The sequence below is a fragment of the Heptranchias perlo genome, chromosome 20 (genome assembly GCF_035084215.1).
Source record: "Heptranchias perlo isolate sHepPer1 chromosome 20, sHepPer1.hap1, whole genome shotgun sequence".
NCBI lineage: Eukaryota > Metazoa > Chordata > Chondrichthyes > Hexanchiformes > Hexanchidae > Heptranchias > Heptranchias perlo.
The window spans coordinates 12,437,282-12,447,809 of record NC_090344.1 but is presented as its reverse complement, the minus strand read 5'-3'; the positions used below and the strand labels follow the sequence as shown (position 1 = coordinate 12,447,809).

The 10,528-nt window shown below is 47.3% G+C and overlaps 1 protein-coding gene across 1 annotated transcript; it reads right to left on the bottom strand.

Moving 5' to 3' along the window:
* Positions 1-371: 371 nt before the first annotated feature.
* Positions 372-4,239, bottom strand: LOC137335920 (probable G-protein coupled receptor 139). The gene is made up of 2 exons (XM_068001435.1): positions 4,155-4,239; positions 372-1,270 (listed from the first exon to the last, which is right to left on the bottom strand). Exons 1-2 carry the CDS (start codon positions 4,237-4,239, stop codon positions 372-374), a joined length of 984 nt encoding a protein of 327 aa, XP_067857536.1.
* Between the last annotated feature and the right edge of the window lie 6,289 nt (positions 4,240-10,528).

Below are 10,528 nucleotides of genomic sequence, written 5' to 3'. Positions count from 1 at the left end.
CCGAGGCCGACAGTCATGGCGTCTGCTCTCCCTCCCGCCCCATTAACACACTGATCCCGACAACTACAGTACTGGGATCTCCTCTACCTCCCGCCCCATTCAATCACTGGTCACCGTCAGCTTGTATTGCTGTTTACTTAATTACCTTAACTTTCTCCCATTTGATCAAACATTTGGTGCAATTAGTGACCACATATTATTTTACAAGTTGTCCTTGCATGTGATACACATAATGACAAACTCTGTAAAATGAGTCTCTCCATAGCCTCAGGTTATAAACGTTTCAGCGATTACATAAACACCCAGTGTTTGCTGCACCGCAGCCTGTCGGAATAACACAGATCTAACTCTGCAGTCTTCAGATCTTCGCACTATTTAATGAATTTAACAACTACAGTGAAGGGATATTTCACCACTTTTTTCAACTGCTCTCTGAATTTAGCCTGGGTCACTGCATAAATACAGGTGTTTGTGCAGCAACTCAGGAGCTGGAGCATAAATCCCAGTTCTTGTACAAGTGGATGTAGAATTACAGACGTACGCGCCAAATACGTCAATCGTTCATTAATAGAAGTAAACATGAACACCACCCATAACACGATAAAGTTTCCTGAGATAACAAACAGTAACATCATTGATTTCCTGCGACTCTCCATCTCTGGGTCTCTGGGACTCTCCCCACTGCTGTGACCGCGGAGTCTCCTGCGGGCTCTGCTGGCCACTAAAATGTGTCTGACTGTAAAAACGTTGAGCAACAGAATCAGAATAAATGGGACACACGGGGTGAGGATATAATGAAGAAGTTCGATTACTGCCCATACCGGTGATGTTGAAACACCCGTCACTGGAAAACAAAACCAAGGTGTATTGGAAAGCTTATATGGACCTTCGAACATAAAGTACCAGAAAGTGTTCTTTAAACAGCTCAGCACACTCATTGTTCCCAGAACCACAGCCGCCGTTTTCTCGGTGCAATATTTAGTTTTCAGCTTCTGGCAACAAATGGCCACAAATCGATCGAAGGTGAAAGTGACGGTGAACCAGACAGAACAGTCCGTGACTGCATAAAGCAGTACGGCGTGGATATTACACACGGGAATGTGGTATAGAAAAGTGAACTGTGAACGGTATATAATGGGAATCTGCCTCAATACCAGGTCGATGATAACGACCAGTAGATCCGCCGCTGCCATGGACACCAGGTAGCGAGTGACACATTTGGAGAGACCGCACTTTCCAAGAGAGAGGATCACAATTGTCAATAAATTAACTGTAAGGAAGGGAAATAAAGATGGAAATTTTAGATCAAGCTGGGGCCCTCTGTAAAAAAATAATAAGATCTCAAGAATCACCTATAAATATTAGAAACGTCTCTGGTCCCCTGTAAATATTTGAACAGTCTCTGGATTTCCTGTAAATACTAGTGCAGTCTCTGGATCCCCTGTAATTATTAGTACAGCCTCTGGATCCCCTGTAAATATTTGAACAGTCTCTGGATTCCCTGTAAATATTAGTACCGACTCTGGATCCCCAGTAAATATTACTACAGTCTCTGGATCCCCTGTAAATATTAATATAGTGTCTGGATCCCCTGTAACTATGAGTACCATCTCTGGATTCCCTGTAAATGTTACTAAGTCTCTGGGTCCCCTGGAAATATTAGTACAATCTTTGGATCCCCAGTTATTATAAGTACCGTCTCTGAATCCCATGTAGATAGTAGTACAGCCTGTGGATCCCCTGTAAATATGAATACAGTCTCTGGATCCCCTGGAAATATTCGTGCATTCTCTGGACCCCTTGTAAATATTAGCACAGTCTCTGGATCCCCGGTAAACATTAGTGCAGTCTTTGGATCCTCTGTAAATATGAGTACAGTCTCTGGATCCCCTGAAATTATTAATACAGTCTCTGGATCCCCTGTAATTATTAGTACAGGCTCGGGATCCCCTGTAAATATTTGTACAATCTCTGGATGCTCTGTAATTATTAGTACAGTTTGTGGACCCCTTGTAAATATTTCTACCATCGCAAGACGCCCTCTAAATATTTGTACCATCTCTAGCACACTTTATTTGAGTACCGTCTCGGGAATCTTTGTTTAAAAAAGTACAGCCTCTGAACCACGTGTAAATATTCGCTCCGTCTCTGGACCATGTGTAAATATTAGCACCGTCTCTGGACCATGTGTAATTATTATCACCGTCTCTGGAACATGTGTAAACATTAGCACCGTCTCTGGAACATGTGTAAATATTAGCACCGTCTCTGGACGATGTGTAAATATTAGCACCGTCTCTGGAACATGTGCAAATATTAGCACTGTCTCTGGAACATGTGTAAATATTAGCACTGTCTCTGGACCACGTGTAAATATTACCACCGTCTCTGGACCACGTGTAAATAGTAGCACCGTCTCTGGAACATGCGTAATTATTAGCACCGTCTCTGGACCCCCTGTAAATATTAGTACAGTCTCTCGACGCCCTGTAAATATTAGTACAGTCTCTGGATCCCCTGTAAATATTCGAACCGTCTCTGGACCCATGTAATTATTCGCACAATCTCTGGATCCCCTGTAAATATTAGTATCATCTCGGAATCCCTTGTACTTATTAGTACCAACTCCTGATCATCTGTAAATAATAGCACCATCTCAAGATCCAGTGTAAATATTAAACTGTCATTGGAACCCTTTAGAATATTAGTGCAGTCTACGGATCCATTGTGAATATTAGTACCGTCTGTGGTTCTCCCTGTAAATAGTAGTAAGGTCTGTGGATCCCCTATAAATATTAGTACCATCTCTGGATGCCCTGTAAATATTAGTACAGTCTCTGGATTCGCCTGTAAATATTAGTACAGTCTCTGGATCCCCTATGAACATTAGTACAGTCTCTGGATCCACTGTAAATATTGGTACTGCCTTTGGATCCCCCTGTAAATATTAGTACTGTCTCTGGTTCCCCGGTAAATATTAGTGCCACCTCCGGATCCACTGCAAATGTTACGACTGTCTCTGGATCCAATGTAAATTTTGCTATCGTCCCTGGACTCCCTGCAAATATTAATAGCATCTCTGGACATCACTGTGAGTATTGACACATCCCAAGGGCCCCGTAAAAACAGGCTCATGCTCGGGCTTCCTGAACATGAATGGGAGGACCCTAGGCAAGACAGAGGGTCAGAGGGATCTTGGTGTGCAAGTTCACAGATCCCTGAAGGCGGCGGAACAGGTAGATAAGGTGGTAAAGAAGGCATATGGGATACTTGCCTTTATTTGCCGAGGCATAGTATATAAGAGCAAGGAGGTTATGATGGAGCTGTATAAAACACTGGTTAGGCCACAGCTGGAGTACTGTGTGCAGTTCTGGTCGCCACACTACAGGAAGGATGTGATCGCTTTGGAGAGGGTGCAGAGGAGATTCACCAGGATGTTACCAGGGCTGGAGCGCTTCAGCTATGAAGAGAGACTGGGAAGATTGGGTTTGTTTTCCTTGGAGCAGAGGAGGCTGAGGGGGGACATGATTGAGGTGTACAAAATTATGAGGGGCACAGATGGGATGGATACTAAGGAGCTTTTTCCCTTCGTTGAGGGTTCTATAACAAGGGGACATAGATTCAAGGTAAAAGGCGGGAGGTTTAGAGGGGATTTGAGAAAGAACTTTTTCACCCAGAGGGTGGTTGGAGTCTGGAACTCACTGTCTGAAAGGGTTGTGGAGGCAGGAACCCTCACAACATTAAAGAAGCATTTGGATGAGCACTTGAAATGCCATAGCATACAAGGCTACGGACCAAATGCTGGAATATGGGATTAGAGAAGACAGGGCTTGATGGCCGGCGCGGACACGATGGGCCGAAGGGCCTCTATCCGTGCTGTATAACTCTATGACTCTATGACTCTATAAAAACTCACTCCCATTGACCCATTGTAAATTAAACCTCACACCTAGAAAACCCCGGTAAGTATATTTCTCATCCATGTTCCCCCTATCGCTATATTTCCCATCCCACGTTAACCCTTTAATGTTTACAGTGGATATAGAGGCTTACCGGAAACTCGAACAGCAAAGAGTATGGCACAGGGAATGACAAGAACAGTACTATAGTTGTACACGGTTTATAGAAGTAATAGTTGGATTATAGAGACTTACCAGGAACACCGACAGCAGCGAGGAGCGGATAGTATATTAGTTGTACACTCCGAAGCATAAAATATGTCCGCCCCACAAATGACATTGAACCATAATATACATGCAGATATTGAAATATCCAGAATGGACTGTCCCAATCTATTGTTCGAAGATTCCGACCCATTGCTGTAACATTCCAATCTATTTTTCTAAGATTCCGACTCATTGTTTAACATTCAAATCTATTGTTCCCAGGTTCCGATCTATTCTCTCACTCTCTGTAGAGCCGCTGTTCCCTGTTAGTGCCGGAGGTGATGCTCCCACTGACACTATGGGATAACACATTGAAAGTATTCGCTTATTTATAGCACGGGTAAACATTCCAGGGAGACAATTAGGGTCCATGGAGAATAACATCAATTCCAGTCACTGAACAAACAGATACGGTTAACAACTTTAAACTCAATGAATATGACATCAAAACATATATTTGATCAACTATTACACAGATAGAAAGAGCAAAGCCCAATTTATTATATTAATAAATATTTGGAACAACAGGAACTATGAGACCCGCGGCCTGACATCATTGAAGCTGAATTATTGCTTGTGGCTGCTGGTACAATTGTACTTGTTGCTTGAAGCTTCCTTTATTTGGATCGAGTTTATACATTATATAAAAAGCGGTTTGGCAGATCTTACATTGTTGGTGTAATTTACAACAGTGCGCTGAACAAGATTTCTGGTAACTATGGGTGTCCTGCTGGGGCTCCCGCTGGGCAGAGAAGATGACTAGGAGCACGCAGAGAGGTCACTCAGAGCAGATCAAGCTGTGAGGAGAGGCAAGAGGAGGAGGAGGTGTCGGGCACTGAGCAGGAGGCCGTATCTCATGAGGGCATTCAGGGAACAACACTCTTACCTCAACATAAGCGGAGGTCAGTGCATCCGATGGCTGCAGTTCACGAAAGAGGTCGTGATAGTTCGATTTGTCAACTGCTGCAGCCACAACTGCAGCCTCAGAGCAGGGCAAGGACAGCATTGTCTATGGCTGTCAAGGTAACCATGGCGCTGAAATTTGATGGCTCTGGATCATTTCAGGCCTCTGCTGGCGATCTGAGCAACATCTCACCTTATTAACGAATGATATCAGTAACCTCAACAACACCTCCGAAGCCACCAAAAGCCCTGCAATCCCCACCTGTCCTCTCCCATTCGTTCTCCTCATGGTTACGCATCGCTAACTCCCGCAGCGCATAAATAAAAACCACCATCGACCACCTTCAGGCTTGGGCTGATAGATTGCAAGTAATATTCGCGCAAGACAAGCGCCAGGCAATGGCCATCTGCAACGGGAGAGAGTCCAACCATCTCCCATTGCCATTCAACGGCATTACTATCGCCGAATCGCCCACCATCAACATCCTGCGGGTCACCATTGTCCAGAAACTTAACTGGACCAGTCACACAAACACTGTGGCTAGAAGATCAGGTCGGAGGCTTAGTATTCTGCGTTGAGTGTCTCACTTCCTGACTCCACAAAGCCTTTCCACCAAATGCAAGGCACAAGTCAGGAGTGTGATGGAATACTCTCCACTTGCCTGGATGAGTGCAGCTCCAGCAATACTCTAGAAGCTCGACACCATCCAGGACAAGGTAGCCCGCTTGATTGGCACCCATCCACCGCCCTGAACATTCACTCCCTTCACCACCAGCGCACTGTGGCTGCAGTGTGCACCATCCACAGGATGCACTGCAGCAACTCGCCAAGGCTTCTTCGACAGCACCTCCCAAATCCGCGACCTCTACCACCTAGAACTGCAAGGGCAGCAGCACATGGGAACAACACCACCTGCACGTTCTCCTCCAAATCACATACCATCCCAACTAGGAAATATATACCCGTCCCTTCATCGTCGCTGGGTCAAAATCCTGGAAATCCATACCTAACAGCACTGTGGGAGAACCTTCACCACACGTACTGCAGCGTTTCAAGAAGGCGGCTCACCACCACCTACTCAAGAGCAATTAGAGATGGGCAATAATTGCTGGCCTTGTCAGCGACGACCACATCACATGAACGAATAAAAAGAAACTGTGACTTCAAATACAAATTTATAAACTAACACATGAAATCATGTGAACACCATTATACTATTTAACCTTGTGCATTAATTAAGCGCCAGTCACTCGTGTGCCTTTACCTATCCACGTGCTCCGACATGGTGCATCCCCAGTGACTGCAGCATGGGTGGTGGGAGGCTGCTGACCTTCAATGGTGGAGAGTGCAGATGGCCGTGGGGGTTGACCTCGAGCATTTCTGGGTGAGAGGGTCTGGCTTCAGACTGCATCATCTCGAAATGGGCTGCAGCAGTCTGGCCTGGTTGGCTGACAGGCAACGGCAAGGGCACTGGCAAGGGGTGGGAGCAGGAATGATGTCGCCCGGAGAGAGAACAGCAGGTTCAACTGCCATGGCACCATTGCCACTCTTTCGGAGCAGTGCCTCAGCACTCCTCGTTGGAGAACAGATTGCTGGAGTGATCTAACGCCCTGGAAGTCCCGTTCCACGGTGGTACCCAGAGCCACGATAACGGCAGGCTGAGCCTGGAGCGCAGCAGTCTGGGCTTCCAAAGCAGCAGTCTGAGCTCCAATGCAGACCTCCAGCACCGCCAGTTTCCATGGCCGCAGCGTTGGCTCATCAAATGATGGCCAGAACTGGCTCCTCCACGGGGGTAAGGACGTGTCGGCCTTGTCCTCCTCCAGTTCTTTCTTGCTACCTCTCGAAATGCGCCACCTTCTCCTGCAAGATAGAGGGAAGTGTGTCAGTGAGTGTCCTGCAAAATGTTTGGATGATGTGGCTGTTATGGTTGAATTGCTGGTAAGTGTGTGTGACCTGTGAGTTGGGGGTGTGCGGCTTGCAGCAGCGGTAATGTATGAGGGTGAGAGGAAGATTGGACGAGTTGAGTGCGGCTTGAAAGAATTTGTCGGTATGTGTGTGATGGGGGATTTCGTGCGTGGAACAGTGGATGAGACGAATGGTACAGTTCATAGAATCATAGAAAGATATGGCACAGAATGAGGCCATTCGAGCCATCGTGTTGGTAGCTGAAGTTGGATGAAATGATAGGCAGTTCCTTGTCTTGCATTTATTTCAATGTTACTGTGCGATAAGCAGGATACAGTCAAGCCTAGGCACGAGCTCTTTAGACAGTACCCCGCACAACACCCGAAGCGTGGTCCTGGTCCCATTATGCAACCTTTGCTCACACCTTGGACACGCCCACCGAACCCATCTTAATATACACAGACTGGGTATCTTTGTCTGTCACTCAAACACCACTTAAAACCAACTGGCTTTGGAACAGTCATTTCCCCCACAAAGACCAGTGTGTCTTTGTTCACCACAATTAGGTGTGAGTTTTCTCCCATCAAGCTCAATCTTGCCCCGATTGCTGTGTCCTATTTAGAGTAACGTGTGGCTTCCCTGTATTTGACTGGTCTTTGTTTCCGAGACTGGTTGTCTCCGTTCATCGTTCACCAGGCAGCAAGTTCAATCTTATGTATATTTTCCCCGGGCTTTGAGTAATACCCAATTTACATCGGTACAACAGGAAATCAATTGTTAGGCATGGACATGGTCTCGACATGACTTTGGTTGTGTGGCTGTTCAACCCTCTCAGCCTTCATTGTTTCTCTTTCCCTCATTCATGTCTCAACAGAAGGAGACGCCACTTGACAGTTGACGTCACTCACCTTGACTGGTCGTGTCAAATCATTGAACTTCTTCCTGCAATGCTTCCATGTTCTTGGTGCTGCACTCCTTGCATTGAACTCGTTCACTACTTCCTCCCACTGCCATTTGAGTATATGCCTGGAGGGCCTCTTGCCCAACACCCCCGACCAGAGGATAAAGGATGCCCCTCCTCCTCTCCACCTCTTCCACCAGAGAACCTTGGTGAACGCTCTCACAGGCGCAGCCATTCATAGTATCAGCTGGGGCTCAGTGGGTCGCCCGCTCATCAGATTCAGAAGGTCGTGGGTTCAAGACCCACTCCAGAAACTTCAACACAATATCTCGGCTGACACTCCATTGCAGTACTGTGGGAGTGCAGCATTGTTGGAGGAGCCGTCTTTCGGATGAGAGGTGAAACGGAGGCCCCGTTCTGCCCTCTCAGGTGCACATAAACGATCCCATGGCATTATTTCAAAGAAGAGCAGGGGGTGTTCTCCTCGGTGTCCTGGGGCCAATATTAATCCCTCAACAAACTTCACTGAAGCACAGATTATCTGCTCATTATCAAACTGCTGTTTGTGGGAGCTTGCTGTGATAAATTGGCTGCCAGGTTACCTAAATTACAATATTGACTGCACTTCATTGGCTGGAAAGCGCTTTGGTGTGTCCTGAGGTTGTGAAACGCTTTATATAAATGCAAATCTTTCGTTTTGTTTCCTTCAATATATTCCAACATAGATTTACTTCCCAATCGGCTTCCACCAATTCCTGCAGCCACATTGCACCTCCCCTTTAAGAGGTGCAGGCTGCATTTAAGGAGAACTCGCCACTCCCGATATTGGGAAACCCTGCTGGTGCCTGAAGCTTATCAACAGCGTAGGTAGCACAGGCTGAAGGCAGCAATCATTGAAATCATTAGGCAGCAAGTATGTTAGGTGCCGCCTGTATCGCAACCAACCGGTGCAGATAAATTGCGCACCACAATCCCAGCGAATGTTTTCTGTGGTTATACAATTAAAGCACCTCTGTGTTTAGAATCACCTGTATATATTTCACCCAGTGTCCAGAACTGTGAGGTCTCACCCGATGTGACAGCTTTCTCTGTTTATATAAACACCTCAATATATTTCACCCAGTGTCCAGATCTGTGAGGTCTCACCCGATGTGACAGCTTTCTCTGTTTATAAACACCTCAATATATTTCACCCAGTGTCCAGAACTGTGAGGTCTCCCCCGATGTGACAGCTTTCTCTGTTTATAAACACAATATATTTCACCCAGTGTCCAGAACTGTGAGGTCTCCCCCGATGTGACAGCTTTCTGTGTTTATAAACACCTCAGTGTATTTCACCCAGTGTCCAGAACTGTGAGGTCTCCCCCGATGTGACAGCTTTCTGTGTTTATGAACAATTCTGTAGTAATGGCTGGGCCTCCGTGCAACAAGTTTCTCAGAACACGCACTGGAAGCCTTGGTGCAGGAGATGGACGCACAGAGGGGCATCCTGTATCCGCGGAGGGTGGGGGGCAAGAGGCCCACCAGTCATATTCTGCGCGAGGATTCAATGCCAGGAGCATTGCACCAGACACATGGATGCAGTGCACGAAAATGTTCAACGATTTGACACGAGTGGTCAAGGTGAGTGAATTCAACTGTCAAGTGGCGTCTCCTACCAACTGCACCATTAACGACAATCATGACAGCCACATCTCCCAAACATCTTGCAGGACACTCACTGGAGGAGGCAGTGCTGGCCATTATTGAGCGGGCCGTCGCTGCGGCCGTGGCCACTGGGGGTGCTGGAGGCATCGACGAAGGGGGTCCCGACAATGCATATCTCATGCTCCTTCTCGCTTCCCATTTCTCCCTCACCCCACAAGCTGTTCTGGCTCACGTGCTGCAGAAGATGTAAGCACGCACATCTTACTGTCTCCTCTCCCCGCACCACAACTCAACCCGTGTCCAGTTGTCATTGCAGATACCCGAGAACCGGAACCTGCCCAGTCGGAGGAGGCAGAGGAAGATGAGAGTGATGTTATAGACACACCGTCACTCGATCTTATATTCCCAGCCACCAACTCAGAGACTCACACTGCGCGTAGTTTAGAGGATGCTTCGGCGCATGGTGAGACACCGGGCACAAGTGCACAGGAGCTGGGGCAGGGGGAACGGATACCACAGGTGCCAGATCGCCAGAGGGCACTTGTTCTGCTGCCGAGGACTCAGATGGGCCAGGCTGCAGAAGGCGGCTGATGGGCGTACAAAACCGATAGCTTGGTGCACTGGAAAGCCTGAACACAATATCAAGGGGCATGGAGGAGTCCACTGGAACTTGTCACAGGGCTTTGCACAGAGCTTGGAGCCCATCCCTTCCTACACAGAACGGGCGGTCACCTCCAACAGCACACCTGTGGAACCAACCATGATGCAGAGCCTGTTGACCAATGTCGCAGCTTCCATTGCAGCACAAACCAATGTCAAATGTGTGTATGCTTCATTTGGAAGCTCAGACTGTTGCGTTACACGCTCCATTCTCCAGCAGATCTCTAGGATTTCTGAGCGGCTTCCAGCCTTTTGTGCGCCGGACGCCATCTTGGTAAAGGGTTTCGCGTTCCCGCAGATAACGAACGCCGGCAACATGTAAAGTTCGGAGAAGATGCGTTAGAT

Coding starts and splice junctions, on each gene's coding strand:
- LOC137335920 (XM_068001435.1), bottom strand. CDS start 4,239: ATGTCATTTGTGGGGCGGACATATTTTATGCTTCGGAGTGTACAACTA. Junction 1,271..4,154: donor CGCTGCTGTCGGTGTTCCTG/GTAAGTCTCTAT, acceptor CCTTCCTTACAG/TTAATTTATTGACAATTGTG.